Raw genomic sequence first — 22,761 nt, forward strand, 5'->3', positions numbered from 1 at the left:
TTATGGGATGTATATGGTTATTGTTGTAAGTAAACAGTGCATATTCTTTTTTATTTTTAGTGATTCTGGTTAGCTTGGTTTTAGGTTGGTTTTTGACTTTATTGATGATCCGGTTTATCATTTCTCTTTTATATCCGTTTTGTTTTGCTATTTCATGGATTGTGTTTAGTTCTTTATTTAGATTTTCCTTTGAAAGTGGAATGTTGTATGCTCTATGAATCATACTATAGTATGCAGCTCTTTTATGGGCATGTGGGTGGGTGGAGTCTATCTTTATTGTATTTGATGTGTGGGTAGGTTTTCTATATATATTGTATGTTAGGTGGTTGTTATGTCTGGTTATGGATATGTCTAAGTAGTTTATAGTATTGTTGTGTTCAGTGTCCATGGTAAATTTAATGTGGGGATCTATTCTATTTAGTTGTTCTAGGATTATGTTTTCATTAGTATGTCTATTGTCCATGATTATAAATGCATCATCGACAAACCTGCACCAATAGATGATATTTTCTATTTTTTTAATTTCTTGGTGTTCTAAGTAATCCATATATATATCAGCTATTATGCCTGATATTGGTGATCCCATGGGTAATCCTTTTTGTTGATAGATAGTGTCATGGAACTTGAAATAATTGTTATTGATAGCGAATTGTAAAAGTTTAATAAATTCATCTATTTCCAATTTGCTTAGCTTACTGTGGTTATAAAGGTTGGATTCTATGATAGTGATAGTTTTTTGTGTGGGTATATTGGGATACATGTTTGTTATATCATATGTTGCTAGCTTGTAGAAGTGTTCTATTCTTATATTCTTAGTAATGTTGCAGAAATCTATTGAGTTTTTTATGGTTTTGTTTGCTTGAAAAACGTAATGTTTTTTAAGGAATTTTTGTATGTATTTGGATAATTTATAAATAGGGCTTGGTCTATAATTTATTATGGGTCTCATAGGAATATTGTTTTTATGGATCTTAGGATAAGCTTTAGCTGTAGGTATCCCTGGATTCATGGTGGTTAATTTTGCAGTTTCCTGTTCGTTCAAAAGAAAATTGGTGTTTTTTAGGAGAATTTTTAAGTTTTTCTGGATACTGTTAGTAGGATCTTTAGTCTTGATTTGAAAAGTTTCATCTTGAAAGCAGGTTTTTGTTATATATTCCTCTTTATCCATAATAACTGTAGTGTTTCCTTTATCTGCCTTTGTTACTATTAGGTTATTTTGCTGGATTTTATTTTTGAGTACCTTAATTTGTGTTTGGTTTGTGATATCTTGATTCTGAGGTTTTTGAGTGATCTTATCAACATATTGTGGTAGTGTTTTTTTAATTTCATATCTAATTTCATTTTGTTTTTCTTGGGGTATTTTGTTTAGAGCATCTTCTGTTTCAGTAATAATAGTGGCTATGTTTTCAAATACTGAATTGTTTTTCCAGTTATGTTTTGGTCCTTTGCTCAGTATAGTTGTTTCTTTTTCATTGAATGTTGTGTTAGTTAGGTTTTGGAGTGGGGGATGGAAAATATGTTGGTTGTTATCTGTAGAAACAGTAATATGTTGTCTATACTGTGTATGGTTGGTTTGGTTTAGTGATGCCTTGAGTGCGTTAAGTTTCTTGTTTAAGGTATTCTGCTTCTGTATGGCTATGTTTTCTATCTTTTCGTTAGTTATTTGTTGGAAGTTGCTCCAGTATGTGTGTGGTAGCTCATGTGAGGCTTTAAGGTGTGCTTCATACATTTGTATGTTGAGGTGTTGTTTTTTCCTATACATGAATTTAATTTCTTCTTTAAGCCATATTCGATTGGTTTTGTTTTGGGTATTTTGGGTTTGATATGTGCTTCTATGTTTATTATTATATTTCCTAAGAAATTTAGGAGTTAGATTATTAAGTAGGCATTGTTTTAAGAAAGTGATGTTTTTGACAATATTTGTGATCTTAATCTTCAGATTTTGGTATCTGTGTGCCATTTTTCTTGCCTGGTTGGCTTTTCTACTGTTATTTATAAGTTTCATTTCCGTATTGATGGATATTACTTTACAGAAAAACAATATATATACAAATCTCCACCTTATCAATACAAATTTATTTTACATTAAGCAAGTAAATATAGTCAAATAGTCAAGACTAGTTTCGACCCCTAGGGGGTCATCCTCAGTTGACATGCAATAAAAATTGTATTGTTCATAAAAACATCACATATAGTGGTAAAAGTTTGGACTAATTTAGACTGATCATTAATGTTGGTATGTCTAATGCATGACTAGTGTGCATCGTTCATGAAGACACATATCACCTAACTGCTACTACCATCCAATTTTTAGGTTATATAATATGGAACACACATATGTTTGTGTAACTCAACAGTGGCAAGTTCAACTATGTACACAATTGGCTATTGATTAGTCACATGAAAGTACAGAACACTGGCTTGAACATTTCTGATTGAGGTATCAATGCAACACCTTACTTGCATACATCCTAGAAGCTAAATTCAGTTTGTAAGGCCCATTACTTCTGATTGAAACTTAGTATGAAGTTAAAATTTGAATAAAAATATGTGATGTTTTTATGAACAATACAATTTTTATTGCATGTCAACTGAGGATGACCCCCTAGGGGTCGAAACTAGTCTTGACTATTTGACTATATTTACTTGCTTAATGTAAAATAAATTTGTATTGATAAGGTGGAGATTTGTATATATATTGTTTTTCTGTAAAGTAATATCCATCAATACGGAAATGAAACTTATAAATAACAGTAGAAAAGCCAACCAGGCAAGAAAAATGGCACACAGATACCAAAATCTGAAGATTAAGATCACAAATATTGTCAAAAACATCACTTTCTTAAAACAATGCCTACTTAATAATCTAACTCCTAAATTTCTTAGGAAATATAATAATAAACATAGAAGCACATATCAAACCCAAAATACCCAAAACAAAACCAATCGAATATGGCTTAAAGAAGAAATTAAATTCATGTATAGGAAAAAACAACACCTCAACATACAAATGTATGAAGCACACCTTAAAGCCTCACATGAGCTACCACACACATACTGGAGCAACTTCCAACAAATAACTAACGAAAAGATAGAAAACATAGCCATACAGAAGCAGAATACCTTAAACAAGAAACTTAACGCACTCAAGGCATCACTAAACCAAACCAACCATACACAGTATAGACAACATATTACTGTTTCTACAGATAACAACCAACATATTTTCCATCCCCCACTCCAAAACCTAACTAACACAACATTCAATGAAAAAGAAACAACTATACTGAGCAAAGGACCAAAACATAACTGGAAAAACAATTCAGTATTTGAAAACATAGCCACTATTATTACTGAAACAGAAGATGCTCTAAACAAAATACCCCAAGAAAAACAAAATGAAATTAGATATGAAATTAAAAAAACACTACCACAATATGTTGATAAGATCACTCAAAAACCTCAGAATCAAGATATCACAAACCAAACACAAATTAAGGTACTCAAAAATAAAATCCAGCAAAATAACCTAATAGTAACAAAGGCAGATAAAGGAAACACTACAGTTATTATGGATAAAGAGGAATATATAACAAAAACAAAAACCTGCTTTCAAGATGAAACTTTTCAAATCAAGACTAAAGATCCTACTAACAGTATCCAGAAAAACTTAAAAATTCTCCTAAAAAACACCAATTTTCTTTTGAACGAACAGGAAACTGCAAAATTAACCACCATGAATCCAGGGATACCTACAGCTAAAGCTTATCCTAAGATCCATAAAAACAATATTCCTATGAGACCCATAATAAATTATAGACCAAGCCCTATTTATAAATTATCCAAATACATACAAAAATTCCTTAAAAAACATTACGTTTTTCAAGCAAACAAAACCATAAAAAACTCAATAGATTTCTGCAACATTACTAAGAATATAAGAATAGAACACTTCTACAAGCTAGCAACATATGATATAACAAACATGTATCCCAATATACCCACACAAAAAACTATCACTATCATAGAATCCAACCTTTATAACCACAGTAAGCTAAGCAAATTGGAAATAGATGAATTTATTAAACTTTTACAATTCGCTATCAATAACAATTATTTCAAGTTCCATGACACTATCTATCAACAAAAAGGATTACCCATGGGATCACCAATATCAGGCATAATAGCTGATATATATATGGATTACTTAGAACACCAAGAAATTAAAAAAATAGAAAATATCATCTATTGGTGCAGGTTTGTCGATGATGCATTTATAATCATGGACAATAGACATACTAATGAAAACATAATCCTAGAACAACTAAATAGAATAGATCCCCACATTAAATTTACCATGGACACTGAACACAACAATACTATAAACTACTTAGACATATCCATAACCAGACATAACAACCACCTAACATACAATATATATAGAAAACCTACCCACACATCAAATACAATAAAGATAGACTCCACCCACCCACATGCCCATAAAAGAGCTGCATACTATAGTATGATTCATAGAGCATACAACATTCCACTTTCAAAGGAAAATCTAAATAAAGAACTAAACACAATCCATGAAATAGCAAAACAAAACGGATATAAAAGAGAAATGATAAACCGGATCATCAATAAAGTCAAAAACCAACCTAAAACCAAGCTAACCAGAATCACTAAAAATAAAAAAGAATATGCACTGTTTACTTACAACAATAACCATATACATCCCATAACAAATATCTTCAAAAAACAAGGCCTAAAAATAGCATATAAAACGGCACGCAATAACACCAACATACTATACAATTCCAAATCAGTTAATAACATAAATAAATACAATCACTCAGGAGTCTATCGCCTAAAATGCAACGACTGCCGAGCCAGCTATATAGGACTTACCGGTAGAAGTTTTTTAATACGATATAATGAACATGTAAACGCCGTCAAACACAGACATTTCTCAGCTATGGGTCAGCATATTGACGATCAAAAACATAATTTCACGGACATTAAGAACGACATGCAAATCCTTAATATGAATCCAAAAAGTCCCTTGCTCAGTATAATAGAAGAATTTTACATAAATTTAGACAAATACGTGAATCCAAACTCCAACCTAAATGAAAGTATAGACAGAAACAATATTCTTTTTCATGCAGTAATTCCCTTATTAAAAGATTTCTATATCAAAAGAATAAGCAAACAAAAATCGATATGTTCAAATCAACCGCCCCAAAACCCTCTCCCCTCCAACCCCACTCCCATCACTAACACTCCACCCATCCCCCCAAACCTCCCCTCTACCGCCGCTAACTACAATCTCAGAGCTACACGTATCAGATCCCAACAGGCAGCTACAAAGAACGCACGGTTCCAACATTTTACGTAAGTAAAACGACATACTATTCACTATTACACTTTCTATCCACAACATTATCACACTATTATTTCTATTTCCAGACACTCCACCTTGTTTTTTACAACATATAAGCTTCCAGGACAAATCAACGTGCACCAAGACGCATAACTTTCAACATATTTGACTAATGCCACCAACTATAAACATCGCGACTACGGAAGAAAACATGCTCCATTAACATTTCTAATAACTCCAACATCTGTAGCTGCCAATAATATCTCCAGATAAATAAACAGCATTACCTGATCTGCAGCGGATCATTATAATACCAATTGTCTTTACATATAATATTTTTATGGATCCATTTTGTTGGAACACTATATATACAAACCTCATTTATTCCAAATCAGTGTACATGTTGTACCGCACATAAACAACATCAATGTAATGTATTTTTAACTAGACATGTGTGGCATACATACCACTGTTTTTGACTATATGCCCATTTTAACAACATTTTAATGTCTACATTGGCAAATATTTTTATTCAAATTTTAACTTCATACTAAGTTTCAATCAGAAGTAATGGGCCTTACAAACTGAATTTAGCTTCTAGGATGTATGCAAGTAAGGTGTTGCATTGATACCTCAATCAGAAATGTTCAAGCCAGTGTTCTGTACTTTCATGTGACTAATCAATAGCCAATTGTGTACATAGTTGAACTTGCCACTGTTGAGTTACACAAACATATGTGTGTTCCATATTATATAACCTAAAAATTGGATGGTAGTAGCAGTTAGGTGATATGTGTCTTCATGAACGATGCACACTAGTCATGCATTAGACATACCAACATTAATGATCAGTCTAAATTAGTCCAAACTTTTACCACTATATGTGATGTTTTTATGAACAATACAATTTTTATTGCATGTCAACTGAGGATGACCCCCTAGGGGTCGAAACTAGTCTTGACTATTTGACTATATTTACTTGCTTAATGTAAAATAAATTTGTATTGATAAGGTGGAGATTTGTATATATATTGTTTTTCTGTAAAGTAATATCCATCAATACGGAAATGAAACTTATAAATAACAGTAGAAAAGCCAACCAGGCAAGAAAAATGGCACACAGATACCAAAATCTGAAGATTAAGATCACAAATATTGTCAAAAACATCACTTTCTTAAAACAATGCCTACTTAATAATCTAACTCCTAAATTTCTTAGGAAATATAATAATAAACATAGAAGCACATATCAAACCCAAAATACCCAAAACAAAACCAATCGAATATGGCTTAAAGAAGAAATTAAATTCATGTATAGGAAAAAACAACACCTCAACATACAAATGTATGAAGCACACCTTAAAGCCTCACATGAGCTACCACACACATACTGGAGCAACTTCCAACAAATAACTAACGAAAAGATAGAAAACATAGCCATACAGAAGCAGAATACCTTAAACAAGAAACTTAACGCACTCAAGGCATCACTAAACCAAACCAACCATACACAGTATAGACAACATATTACTGTTTCTACAGATAACAACCAACATATTTTCCATCCCCCACTCCAAAACCTAACTAACACAACATTCAATGAAAAAGAAACAACTATACTGAGCAAAGGACCAAAACATAACTGGAAAAACAATTCAGTATTTGAAAACATAGCCACTATTATTACTGAAACAGAAGATGCTCTAAACAAAATACCCCAAGAAAAACAAAATGAAATTAGATATGAAATTAAAAAAACACTACCACAATATGTTGATAAGATCACTCAAAAACCTCAGAATCAAGATATCACAAACCAAACACAAATTAAGGTACTCAAAAATAAAATCCAGCAAAATAACCTAATAGTAACAAAGGCAGATAAAGGAAACACTACAGTTATTATGGATAAAGAGGAATATATAACAAAAACAAAAACCTGCTTTCAAGATGAAACTTTTCAAATCAAGACTAAAGATCCTACTAACAGTATCCAGAAAAACTTAAAAATTCTCCTAAAAAACACCAATTTTCTTTTGAACGAACAGGAAACTGCAAAATTAACCACCATGAATCCAGGGATACCTACAGCTAAAGCTTATCCTAAGATCCATAAAAACAATATTCCTATGAGACCCATAATAAATTATAGACCAAGCCCTATTTATAAATTATCCAAATACATACAAAAATTCCTTAAAAAACATTACGTTTTTCAAGCAAACAAAACCATAAAAAACTCAATAGATTTCTGCAACATTACTAAGAATATAAGAATAGAACACTTCTACAAGCTAGCAACATATGATATAACAAACATGTATCCCAATATACCCACACAAAAAACTATCACTATCATAGAATCCAACCTTTATAACCACAGTAAGCTAAGCAAATTGGAAATAGATGAATTTATTAAACTTTTACAATTCGCTATCAATAACAATTATTTCAAGTTCCATGACACTATCTATCAACAAAAAGGATTACCCATGGGATCACCAATATCAGGCATAATAGCTGATATATATATGGATTACTTAGAACACCAAGAAATTAAAAAAATAGAAAATATCATCTATTGGTGCAGGTTTGTCGATGATGCATTTATAATCATGGACAATAGACATACTAATGAAAACATAATCCTAGAACAACTAAATAGAATAGATCCCCACATTAAATTTACCATGGACACTGAACACAACAATACTATAAACTACTTAGACATATCCATAACCAGACATAACAACCACCTAACATACAATATATATAGAAAACCTACCCACACATCAAATACAATAAAGATAGACTCCACCCACCCACATGCCCATAAAAGAGCTGCATACTATAGTATGATTCATAGAGCATACAACATTCCACTTTCAAAGGAAAATCTAAATAAAGAACTAAACACAATCCATGAAATAGCAAAACAAAACGGATATAAAAGAGAAATGATAAACCGGATCATCAATAAAGTCAAAAACCAACCTAAAACCAAGCTAACCAGAATCACTAAAAATAAAAAAGAATATGCACTGTTTACTTACAACAATAACCATATACATCCCATAACAAATATCTTCAAAAAACAAGGCCTAAAAATAGCATATAAAACGGCACGCAATAACACCAACATACTATACAATTCCAAATCAGTTAATAACATAAATAAATACAATCACTCAGGAGTCTATCGCCTAAAATGCAACGACTGCCGAGCCAGCTATATAGGACTTACCGGTAGAAGTTTTTTAATACGATATAATGAACATGTAAACGCCGTCAAACACAGACATTTCTCAGCTATGGGTCAGCATATTGACGATCAAAAACATAATTTCACGGACATTAAGAACGACATGCAAATCCTTAATATGAATCCAAAAAGTCCCTTGCTCAGTATAATAGAAGAATTTTACATAAATTTAGACAAATACGTGAATCCAAACTCCAACCTAAATGAAAGTATAGACAGAAACAATATTCTTTTTCATGCAGTAATTCCCTTATTAAAAGATTTCTATATCAAAAGAATAAGCAAACAAAAATCGATATGTTCAAATCAACCGCCCCAAAACCCTCTCCCCTCCAACCCCACTCCCATCACTAACACTCCACCCATCCCCCCAAACCTCCCCTCTACCGCCGCTAACTACAATCTCAGAGCTACACGTATCAGATCCCAACAGGCAGCTACAAAGAACGCACGGTTCCAACATTTTACGTAAGTAAAACGACATACTATTCACTATTACACTTTCTATCCACAACATTATCACACTATTATTTCTATTTCCAGACACTCCACCTTGTTTTTTACAACATATAAGCTTCCAGGACAAATCAACGTGCACCAAGACGCATAACTTTCAACATATTTGACTAATGCCACCAACTATAAACATCGCGACTACGGAAGAAAACATGCTCCATTAACATTTCTAATAACTCCAACATCTGTAGCTGCCAATAATATCTCCAGATAAATAAACAGCATTACCTGATCTGCAGCGGATCATTATAATACCAATTGTCTTTACATATAATATTTTTATGGATCCATTTTGTTGGAACACTATATATACAAACCTCATTTATTCCAAATCAGTGTACATGTTGTACCGCACATAAACAACATCAATGTAATGTATTTTTAACTAGACATGTGTGGCATACATACCACTGTTTTTGACTATATGCCCATTTTAACAACATTTTAATGTCTACATTGGCAAATATTTTTATTCAAATTTTAACTTCATACTAAGTTTCAATCAGAAGTAATGGGCCTTACAAACTGAATTTAGCTTCTAGGATGTATGCAAGTAAGGTGTTGCATTGATACCTCAATCAGAAATGTTCAAGCCAGTGTTCTGTACTTTCATGTGACTAATCAATAGCCAAATTGTGTACATAGTTGAACTTGCCACTGTTGAGTTACACAAACATATGTGTGTTCCATATTATATAACCTAAAAATTGGATGGTAGTAGCAGTTAGGTGATATGTGTCTTCATGAACGATGCACACTAGTCATGCATTAGACATACCAACATTAATGATCAGTCTAAATTAGTCCAAACTTTTACCACTATATGTGATGTTTTTATGAACAATACAATTTTTATTGCATGTCAACTGAGGATGACCCCCTAGGGGTCGAAACTAGTCTTGACTATTTGACTATATTTACTTGCTTAATGTAAAATAAATTTGTATTGATAAGGTGGAGATTTGTATATATATTGTTTTTCTGTAAAGGAAGGGTATGTGTCCGTCATTTCCATTAGCATTGGAAAAGAAGACCCTCAATCCATTATTAGGTGCGACAGTGCATGAATGTTGAGCGGTGAGCTACACATATTCCGCGCATTGAAATAAGTCGAAGTTTGTCTTATGATTGTGTTTAATTTGAAATGTTTATACTGTGACGGTTCTTAGCGAATTTACACAAGTTATACTGGCATCCACTGATCAGATAATTTTGTGTTTGGGTGAAACGGTGGAGGAAGTGGACTTGAACAATGAAAGTGATGATAATGAAACAAATGAGGTTTATGAAAGTGATCATAAATCTGAAACAGAGTGTCTACAAGTTCTGAAGAAGAAGATGCACTCTCGTTAACTGAAGGTGTATTCCATTCGTTTTAGGAAAAGATGGAATTACAGACAGGGGCCTCCATGGTCCCGTTACAAATGTTCCAACACAGAAACAATATTTGCAAAGTTTTCTAGGGAAGATGCTGAAAGCAACCTAAGTGATGACCGTGTAAAATTTTTTTCCTATTATGCAGAATTACATGTTTGCATTATTTAGTTTGTACTAAGCATTCTCCTCCTATTTCACATTTGTTTAAATTTAAGTATTCGCATTCCTAAATAATTAACCATTTGTTTAAGTTTAAGCTTTCATGTTCCTAAATAAACTGTTTGTATACCCCTTTAGAACCGTTTCTTGATATGGGGTCGGGAATGAGGCGAGATGAATTTATATCGCTAGTTTTACGGCCAGATGCCCTTCCTGATGCCAACCTCTGTAGAGGAGCTAATTAGGATGGAATGAATGATGGTGAATGAAAATGGGTGAGTGGTTGGAAGGTACAGGCTGTGGCCTATGAATGTAAACTGTCCCTATATTTGTCCGGAAGCGTAAACAGGAAACCACAGAAAACCATTCCTAGGACATCCAGCGGTGAGGTTCGAAATCACGCGTCTCCGGAATGCAGAGGTTGGCTCCAGAGCACTCCGCTCGACCGTGTTACTAACTAAATAAATATCTCAAAGTGATGTATTAAAAATACCTGTATCTTTATATAGGCATATTATGGCCTTTAAACCTAAATGTGAGCGCTGTGCTCACTAGCGAGTAATGGTGCACTTAAAGACATAGCGAGTAATGCCGGGTTATGGTACAGCCCCAGCATTTGCCTGCTGTGAAAATGGGAAACCACGGAAACCATATTCAGGGCTGCCGACAGTGGGATTCGAACCCACCATCTCCCGGATGCAAGCTCACATCCGTGCGCCCCTAACCGCACGACCAACTCTCCCGGTATTATATATTCTAAATGTTTCATGTTTCAGTGCTCTTTATCCAGTAATATGCCAATTTATGGTTAGGGTAATGGCTGAGGATGACCTCTTAATGTAGGGTTGAAACTAATCCCTATGAGCTTTACATCATTTTAACACATGTATTGAATAAAACCCTTTCCTATCATATATGCAAGCATTACTTGCACCTTAAAATTTTATAAATAATATTTAGTTATAAATTAACTGAGTAATACAAATATTGCTATTAATAAATTCTTTGTGTAATGGTCGCACCCTATTATTTTTGAAAATTTTTGAAATACAGTATTTTTCATGTAAGATACTTCTACACAAGCCAATGTACTTTCAACAGACTCAGTAAACTGCAGACTATCAATATGTCAGCTATGGCCTTCATATCGAACTTCATCATCATCATCCTTTCCCTGTATCCAGCTGTAGCCGGGTAGGGGCAAATATGGTTCCTCTCCACTTTCTTCGGTCTTTCCACCACTCCTCCTTATGTGTCTGTAATTCTCATGTAACCATGGTACCTGGTCTGGGAGTAAGCTATTTTGACATTTTGCATGAACAATTTTGAAACAATATATTTTCAGGTCTATATTTTGACAAAAATAAAGCTAGTTATATGACAGAACCCTCTAAGGTTTATCCAAACTTCATGAAATTCTGACCACTGGTTAATGACAGGATGTTTCAGAATCAGCTCAAGCTATTTTTTCTTAAACATAATTATGCAAACTGGAAAAATCAAATGTCTCTTAGTCATATCTTATGCGATATCTTACAGCAATTTTTATGAACATATAGCTTGATGTAGATTTTCCCATATAATGCAAAAACTGTACATCTTAACACTGTACCTTTTACATAAAGCAGAGTCTACTTCTCTAATAATTTTCATGAAATATTACTGTACAGTACAAACTACCGTATTTTCTCGTGTAATTGACGCACTTTTTGACATACAATACAGGCAAAATCTTTGGATGTGTGAATTACTCAAGGAATTGAGATATTTAACAACTTCTTTACAATTCACGTACAGTGGAACCTCAATTCTTTGTTTTTGGAGGGACCATGGAAAAAAACGTACAACACGGGAAAACGGAAAATCCGGGAATGAATGAACCATCAACCATTTGTGTAAACATCACAAGAATGGATTATGTATACTTATAATCTTACAAACGCCCCTAAACCAAACCAAACTTGAGCCCCAATGAGCCTTCCACCTACCAAGCGACCGCCCTCGGTCCAAAGGCCTGCAGATTACGAGGTGACTCATGGTCAGTGTGACAAATCCTCTTGGCCGTAATTCCTGGCTCTCTAGACCGGGGTCGGATCTCACCATTAAATAGCTCCTCAATTAAAGATAATCGTAGAATGCCTGAACCTGGAACCAGCCGTCATATCCAGGTAAAAATGCCTGACCTGGCCAGTAATCGAACCCGGGCCCTCCGGGTGAGAGGTAGGCAAGTTAGACCGGTACGAGACTTAAAAATCTCAAAACTTTGCATTCAGTTTTACCGGGGAAACTTTGTCAGTTTCCTCTGCAAACTTCGTCATATTGCTTTGAAAACTTCTTTCAGTTCAGCAACTTTGATCAGCCAAACTCTTCGAAAAATCTAAAACCCATAACGCCAAGCCAAACAACAATCAACCACAAGTAGTTTTTCATTCACTAATCTAATAAAATAAAGCACATTAAATAAAAAAGCGTCCAACATTATGGCAAAATCCCCCCTTTTTTTAAATCTTCCGTTGTAATTTGGTCACCGGTGTACTGTTCCTAGTCAGTTTATGGAAATCTTGTACCGCGTAAATTAGGCTTACATCGACTTTTAAAGGTTTGTTGAACTCAAGAATATGGTTTTGAAAGTACCAATCCGAATGCATTATATTTAGTTCCGCCCGTCACTAATCACAATCAAATTGGAAAGAGAAAAAATATCATTAACACTTCCGAAATTATGATTATTCGCAATCTTGAGCTCAGCTGGAAAGCGCGCTCACTGTACAAGTTGGTACGAGTGCGAAATGATAAAAGTTTTTAATGTGACGTACGCAAGTAAAAGGACTGTTCAGCTCATTCAAGTGTATGAGAATACCAGGAAGATACACCAACTTGAATACTCATTCATAATCTGCAAATAACTCCGCCTACTCATGTCCCCCTCAACAGTCACAAATTCACGTACCATGTCATAAGCTTACGTTGTTCTAAAACGAAAAACAATACCTAATATAAAATTTCCACGAGGAGTCAAAGTTTGTGTCCAAGAAAAAGGGTGGATGGATAAATCCTTCTTACAATATTGGATACGAATGGTTTGGGGAAATCTAGCATGATCCCTCCTTCGATACCTGGGCCTTTTCATGTTGAACAGTTTTCATTTTTACCGGTATGTCATTATGTACTTCCATGAATTGTACTTCTAGTGGTTCAAGTTTATTTAACTTCAGGTTGTATTGTCAGCTCGTAATGGGAAGAATATTTTTTCAGTGTCCGTACTTCAAACCCACGTGTCCAACTTACCTGATGTACCCTGTTTGACTTTTCAGAAAATGTCTCACACTGGAATTTTACACCAAATGACGATAACCGCAAATGAGTTAAACCAGTTGTGTGTGTATTATATTTGACATATCTTTTAAATGTACAGTAGAACCTCGATTATACGTTCCCGGAAACTACGTTTTCCTGTATTATTTATTCAAATTACGTGGTCCTGCGAGCAACCTAATTAAATCACGTTGTAAAAATCCTGCATTATCTGTTCCTCGAAGAAACAATTTTCCGGATCAACCATCCAGAAATTTAAGTCCCATCAATGCTAAATCCTCTATCACACGTTTTTCAAGAAACTGTATCTTATGAAAGGACGGCTACGGTATACTTACGGATCTTGGTGTTGATGTCCCGTCATTGCGGTAATTTGAGGAAGTACTGTATTGGAAAGGTGATCGGCGGTGAACTTGCATAAGTGATCATCTTATCATCGCAGAGAGTGCCTACAATTGGAAGAAGACAGAGCGCATTTCGACAGCTCTATTTAAAGACGGAATGAGTTTTGTCAAATGTTCGTACTTGCAAAACGTCTACATTATGCCCAGGGTTAGATGTTTATTTTTTTTTTTTTTTTTACTTTTCTCAAGTGTATCGCCGAAGAGGTTTTCGGCATTTCCCTCAGGGCACTCAGGGCATTATGTAGTCACTGGGCTTTCATGCAGGATAGAAACTGCTCCTTTTTATGTAACACAAATTTAATATTATCGTTTACGATTATGTCTTTATGTTATCGAGACCAGAACAGATGTTGCACCTTACATACATAAAGTCATCGGAGGTTTTGGTATTGCCTATTACTGTTTTCGTCCTAATATTATAAGACTAGGAATTTCACGTTTTATCGTACGCACTACTGGAAGCAAAATTTCACGTTTTATCGTACGCACTACTGGAAGCAAAAAACAACAATGTACTGCAATGCTTGCTGTAACAGGTGATAGCAGAAAGCTTGCACCTTACTTTGTACAGTCTTGCCACATCGACAATGATAGGAAAGTGTTTATTCAAAATATGGTGTAAACTATGGCAGATGAGATAGCTTACATTATGCAATTACTACTGTTAGAGCTTTCAGTAAGGACAAACCAAGCCACAATTTTTCAAAGAGAGACTTCAGTCTCCTGGTGAATAAATAGTTATGTGTAAACCTGCAAATTTCAAATATGTGAGGGGAGTTATGCAGGGTACACAAACTAGTTAAAGTTCAAATCCTCCTTAACTCATGATTATTTTTTTTTTTCCTACACTGGTAGGAATCTTTTATGAAGATTTGGCATTCCTGAAGTCTCAGATATCCCAATAACAAAGTCCTCAGAAATGAATTAGATATAAATATTTACCATGGACAAATGCATTGTGTATACTATCGCCAGCATTATGCTGGACCCATTCAATCACTGGCAATGGTTACAACTACTGGGGCTTAATAGGGGCATAATTCAGCACACTATGGTAGTTGCACAAAGCAAATTGTCTAAACATTGTATTTTACATCTGCTGATAATGTAATTTCACATTTACACATTGAAGGTTTTCAGCACCACATGGATGGAAAAGGGCCAAGATAGTGTCCATATACAGTACAACCTTGATAATTCAAAATCGGTTAATTCAAAATCACGCCTAATTCGAAGAAGTTCTCGTTCCCGGAAACATGACATATGGTTTTGCACGTTATTTAAACTGTAATTCGAAATACGGATAATTCATAATTCGAAGAACAATGTCGGTCCCTTTACCGAAATTCAGACTTTTAATTCAAAACTGCCATTTTTAAGTTTTAAAAGAAGTAGTATTTTACAGAGTAATTTAAATTACAAATTTATCCGCGTCGTGATAGAATGAGTCTTCCAAAACGTACAGGGGTAGCTAACCGCACTTTCACTCACTTTAGTGTGTCTATAGTGTGCTTCATATTTGCTAAGTACAAGTGAAATTGTAAGTCTTTTGTATTCAGCGTTTTAAGGAACGCCATAATATCACATAGCAGACAGTGTGCGGAGAAGCAGAATCCGCTAACACTGTGAAAAAAGAGTGGCTCATATAATCAATTTATACGCACCGAACAATACTGTCACTCTTGATGAAACTGCATTGTTGTTTTAAATGCTGAGCCGTAAGGTTTTAAACGAGAGAAGCGCCAGCTGGGAAACCGTACAAGGGTGGGGGTCACTGTACTGTGTTGAAACTTGTAATGCACACAGAAGTGAGAGATTTCCTCCCCTTGTCATAGGAAAGTTTGATAAGCCACAATGTTTTAAGGGCGTCGGGGCACTTTCTGTGCAAGTACAAGGCACCTAAAAAATGTAAACAGTAAAGTAATAAAAAAAAAAGCATTTGCACAGGGGAGCCAGCAATATCTGTCTTTGTCTTTGAATCGTGTGGATATTTTTTCGTTGCATGAGGTTATGTTTGCCAGTGATTTATCCAAGTGCATAATATTTGAATACGACTAATGTCAATGCACTTTGTTGGATACTTTTCGGAAATAATTTTCTCAATGGCACGTGAAAGGTTTAAACTGTGAATCAAAGCGATTGCATACATTAATGGGTCTTAAAATACTTTGTGACATGGCAAGGGCTGGCATTTCTGAATTTCGAGAGAGGTGCCGTGGCGGGAAATCGAAGAATATTGTAACGCAGACGGAAGCCAGAGACTTTCTCCCCTCGTCACAGGAAAGTTCAATAAGCCACGATGTTTTAAGGGCATTGGGTACTTTCCATGCAAGTACAGGGCATCTAAAATGCATACAGTACAGTAGTCCAATGAATACAGCATGTGCACAGGGGAGACAGTATAGATTTATCCTCATGTTTGAAATATGCTTTTTTTTATTTCTCTCATTGCGTGAGGTTATGTTTGTCAGTAAGTTATCAAAGTGCATTATTTGAATACTGTAAATGCACCTTGTTGGATACATTTTGGTAATAGATTTTTGCCATGGCATTTGAAAGGTTTAAACTATGAAACAATGTTAATTGCACTCAGTAATGGGTCTTAGAATATTTTGTGATGCAGCAAAAGTTGGCATTTCTGAATTAGGAGTTGGCGGCAAATTCAAAATCACGTAATTCGAAGTCCGATTTTTGCGTCCCAGCAACTTCGAATTAACGAGGTTTTACTGTATTCAAGTCACAGTTCTTGTACAGGCAACCACTAAGTGTAAGGTGACAAGAACAGGAGTATGATATTACTCTACAGAGAAGCGACATGTAATGCATGAGAAGCATGATGCTTCCACCAAGAACGATTTCTTGCTTGAAGATTACTAGCTTCAGATACGTTTCAAAGGGTTTCAAGGCGGCTGCATATAACAATGTCCTTTGGAAAGGACTTGTTCGGGATGCATCAGTGATGTATGGTGATAAAGAAGCCAAGTATAATACACCACCTGTACATCAGCTCATAAGCCATAGCACACAATACAAACACCACCGTCCATATTGCATTGCAATAAATAAAATTGTGGATACTGGTCATAACTATTGCAGCTCACATACGTTTGAAATAAATGCATAAAAATATTCTGGTAACAAAGTTTTAACCTCCAAACATATGGCATAACGCTGGTCATTTACGAGCATGGCCAGGGAGTACAGTAAAACCTCGTTAATTCGAAGTCGTTGGGACTCAAAAATCTGACTTCGAATTACGTGATTTCGAATTAACCGTCAATTCGCAATTCAGAAGTACCAACCCTTGCCGCGTTACAAAATATTCTAAGGCCCGTTATAGCATGCAGTTAACCTTGATTCACAGTTTATACCTTTCAAATGCCATGAAAAAAGAACTATTTCCTAAATGTATCCACGAAGGTGCAATTACAGTATTCAAATAATGCACTCGGATATCTCACTGGTAAACATAACCTCACGCATCGAAAGAAAGAAAGAAAAAAAAAAGATTCAAAGACGAGGAGAAATTTATGCTGGCTCCCATGTGCAAGTGCTTTATTAATTGGATTACTATACAGTATGCATTTTAGATGCCTTGTATTTACACAGAAAGTAACCGATGCTCTTAAAATCGAACTTTCCTATGACTATCCCCGGACGATTTCCCGCCATGGCACTTCTCTCGCACTTCAGAAATGTAAACACTTGCAGCATCACAAAGTATTCTAAGACCCATTAATACATGCAATCACCTCGATTCACAGTTTAAACCTTTCAAATGCCATGGAAAAAACGATTTCCGAAATGTATCCAACAAGGTGCATTTACAATGTTCAAATAATGCACTTGGATAAATCACTGACAAACATAACCTCACGCAACGAAAGGAAAAAATCGCACAATTCAAAGACGAGGATAAATTATGCCGGTTCCCCTGTGCAAATGCATTATTTTTTGGATTTCTATACTGTTTGCATTTTTAGATGCTTTGTACTGGCATGGAAAGTGCCCGACGCCCTTAAAACATTGTAGCTTATCGAATTCTCCTATGGCGAGGCGATAAAGTATCTCGCATCCATGTGCACTACTATGACCCCCATCCCTCACCCTTGTACGATTTCCCGGCTGGCAATTTCTCCTTTAAAACCATAAGACCGTTTGGGCTCGCATTAAAATAAAGCAATGCAGTTTCACCGGCAATGAAAATATTGTTCGGTGCGTACGAATTTATTATATGAGCCACGTTTTTTCGTCAACTGTTGGTATCGCCAGTGTTCGCGGATTCTGTTTTCCCGCACACTGCCTGTTGCGTGATATTACGGCGTTCCTTAAAAGGTTGAATACAAAAGAATTCCGATTTCATTCAACTTAGCAATCATGAAGCGCACTGTAGACCCACCGAAGTGAGTGTAAATGCGGAAAGCTACCCCTCCACGTTCCGGAACGCGCGTTCTATTATGACGCGCAGCGGATAAATTTCGAGTTGAAATTACTCTGTAACGTACTATTGTTTTAAAATGTAAAGGCAGTTTTGAATTAAAATTCTTAATTTCGGTAATGGGGCCGACATTGTAGTTCAAATTACGAATTATCCGTATTTCGAATTAAACAATTGAAATAACATGCAAAACTTTATCTCATGTTTCCGGGAATGAGAGCTTCTTCGAATTAGGCGGGATTTTGAATTAACCGATTTCGAATTATCGAGGTTCTACTGTAGTAGTTTGTAGCTGTTCTTGTACCTTTACATTTCAGTGTCAACACAGAGTGTTCCCTTTATGGTTGTATGTGTTTATTATTCATTATTATCTCCTTACTGTTGGTTTGTGACCAATAAACAGATTTATTTCAAGCCATGTACTTGCACAAAACCTGCTGTTGGATGACAGGGGAAATGTTTACATTAGATTATTTTAGCATAGGTTGTATAAATCCGAAGAAAAAGGGATAATTTTATCTACTCCCATCACTTAGAAATATTAAAAATTTTCTTCTGGGACATTAACACAAGAGAAGAGCTGAAAGCCTTTATCCTAAAGAGTCCATAACATTCAGTAACTATAAAACCAACAAACACCAAATACTTACAGGGGCTACTATCTTCCCAGTCTGACCAACTTGCAAATCATTTGGAACAAATCCAGCATCCACTGCAGCACGTGATGCTCCAACTGCTGCATTAAGTTTGTCAGCAAGATCATACAGCAACTTGAAGTTTTCTCCAGACTTCATGCCTCGCCCTATTAAGAAATATAGCATTAGAAAAATCAATATGCAATCTATGTAACTATTTTATAACAATTAATTCTGTATTTTCCAACTAGGGATATACTGAAGGACAGAAGGATAAACAGAAAGGAAATGAATAAATGACAAAAAGCTGGGTATTCTTAAACAGTTTAAGACGGCTGGCTGACTTAGGGCAGAGAAGTGCTGCCACAGAAATGCAGAAGAATTTTGTCCAAGTAATGCTATGCATCTGCACACGCTTCAGAAATATGGACAAGTGATGTGCATCATACTACAGTGGAACCTCGATTCTCCGTTTTCAAGGGACCATGAAAATAAAACGTACTACACGGCAAAACGGAAAATCCGGGAATGAATGAAAACCATTAACAATTTGGCTAAACATCACAAAAATGAAATATGTATAATTATAATCTTACAAAAACTCCTAAACCAAACCAGACTACAGTCTCAATGGGATTTTGCCTGCCAGGCAATTGCTGCTCAGCCCGAAGGCCTGCAGATTACGAGGTTACGCATGGTCAGTGTGACGAATCCTCTCGGCCGATATTTTGGCTCTCTAGATTGGGGTCGCCATCTCACCATTGGTTAGCTCCTCAATTAAAGGTAATCACGTAGGCTGAGTGAACCTGGAACCAGACTTATATCCAGGTAAAACTGCCTGACCTGGTCGGAATCGAACCCGGGCCCTCTGGATGAGAGGCAGGCATGTTAGACCGCGAAACCGCATTAATTACCGATACGAGAGTTCAAACTCTCGATATTTTATATTCAGTTTTACAGGGGAATCTTCATCAGTTTCCCGTGAAAACTTCTTTCAGTTCAGCAACTTTGGTTAACCAAACTGTTCGAAAAATCTAATAACGCCAAGCCAAACGACAATCAACCATAAGTAGTTTTTAATTCTCTCATCTAATAAAATAAAGCACATTAGATACAAAAGTACCCAACATGAAGGCGAAATCCCTTCTTTTCTTAATCCTTAATCCTTCATTGTAATTTGGTCTCCGGTATACTGTTCGTAGGCAGTTTCTGGAAATCTTATACTGCGTAAATTAAGCCTACATCGACTTTTAAAGGTTATGTTGAACTCGAAAACAGGGTTTCGAATGTAAGTATCAATTCTCAAAAGATCTCGAATGCATTCTATTCAATTCTGCCCATCACTAATCCAATCAAATTGGAAAGATAAAAGAAATATCATCAAAACTTCAGAAATTATGGTTATTCGTGACCTTGAGGTCATCTAGAAAGCTTGCTCGCTGCATATGTCAGTACGAGTTGGAAATGATACAAACCATTTTAATGTAACGTGCGCAAATAAGATGACTGATTTTTGGCATTTTAACACGAAAACGTAAAATTTCCAGTCTTACATTAGGACCTAAACAGTAATAGGCAATCCCAAGACCTCCCATGGCTTTATTTTTTAATGTAAGGTGCAATATCTATATTCTAGTCTGGCTAACATAATTGTGTACCAGTATGATATTAAAATACTAAATATGTGTTAAGGAGGAGCAAGCAAGTTTCTTTACGTCGCACCGACACAGATAGGTCTTATGGCGACGATGGGACAGGAAAGGCCTGGGAGTGGGAAGGAAGCGACCATGGCCTTAATTAAGGTACAGCCCCAGCATTTGCCTGGTGTGAAAATGGGAAACCACGGAAAAACATCTTCAGGGCTGCCGACACTGGGGTTCGAAGCTACTATCTCCCGAATACTGGATACTGACCTCACATAAGCGGCTGCAGCTATCAAGCTCGGTATTAAGGAGGAGCAGTTTCGATTTCTGCCTGAAAGCCCAGTTACGGTACTCTACAGTGCCCTGAGAAAAGTGCCAAAAACCTGTTCGGAAGTACGATCGCAAAAAAAAAAGTAAAAATATAAACATCTAACCCTGGACATAATGTGGACGTTTTATAAGTGCGAACATTTGACGAAAGTCGTTTCGTCTTCAAGCAGAGCTGTCGAAATGCGCCGAGTCTCCTTACAATATTGTTGTGGCCACTCTCTGCTTTATGATTTTCCGAGATTTTCTAAACAATACCACCCGAATGTGATGCTAAGATGGTCCCTTATGCAAGTTCACCGCCGATCGCTTTTCCAATACAGATACAGTACTTCCTCTAATTATCGCAATGACCTGCCATCCATTCGTGAGATACAGTTTATTAAAAAATGATTGTCGAGGATTTAGCGTTGATGGGACTGGAATTTCTGGATGGTTGATCTGAGAAATCGTTTCTTTGAGGAACAGATAACGCAGGATTTTTACAGCATGTGTAGCGTTATTAATAAATATGCTACTTGTGATATATATATATATATATATATGTGTGTGTGTGAACTATCTACTGTCTACGCGACATGTATTTATATGGTGTCTCTCATCGGAACTGGTATTTTGGTAAATTAACTAATTCCTCTACGGACATCATGTTCACGGGCTAAGTACTGTACTGAGCCGTGATTTTCCCGTTCATATGGAACTGTTATTCAACTCTATGGAAAGACTAAAACCTTGAGTCTGGTAGACTTGGTTATTTTAATGCATGAGCGCTATGAACGGATGGAGTATTGGTCATATTTTCTGTCTAAACGTGGCAATTGTGACTTTTCGGAACATTGTTTATTGCTTGGTAATACTGCTACGAGGTATTATTACATAGTGGAACGATACATGGACTCCTACGCCATCTGTGAGAGTGGCTAGCAACTTATCTTGGTGGTTCGGCGGTCTCCGCCAGAGCGTGTAGCGGGGTTGAGACTGTGTCGCGCCTAGTGACAATGCGTGAAAGGCGCTTTTTAGCTGTTGGACGTGCTTGTGACTGGAAGCTAAGCCATGTCTAACGGCTACGCTGTTACTCAAATAATTATGATTATGGAAGCTGTGGGAATTGGGTGATAAAGGAGAGTATACCTCGCCTAGCGAGGAAGAATAAATTGTGTTGTACAGTATTTAAGTATATTTGTGTTTAGTATGCAAGTCATTCTTAAAAAAAATTCTTATTTGTGAAGTGCCGTAGTAGTTGATTATAGCACGAGGATGTTACCTGGGCATTACTGATCACCACAAAAGTTCGCCTTT

General features: G+C 35.7%; 1 protein-coding gene across 1 annotated transcript in view; it reads right to left on the bottom strand.

Moving 5' to 3' along the window:
• Positions 1-22,761, bottom strand: part of wal (electron transfer flavoprotein subunit alpha wal) — an 81,466-nt gene that overhangs the window by 21,414 nt on the left and 37,291 nt on the right. The window contains exon 5 of the mRNA XM_067144731.2: positions 19,508-19,659. Coding sequence (XP_067000832.1) covers positions 19,508-19,659 — 152 coding nt within the window. The remainder of the gene's footprint in view (positions 1-19,507; positions 19,660-22,761) is intronic.

Source organism: Anabrus simplex, chromosome 1, assembly GCF_040414725.1.
Source record: "Anabrus simplex isolate iqAnaSimp1 chromosome 1, ASM4041472v1, whole genome shotgun sequence".
Taxonomy (NCBI): Eukaryota; Metazoa; Arthropoda; class Insecta; order Orthoptera; family Tettigoniidae; genus Anabrus; species Anabrus simplex.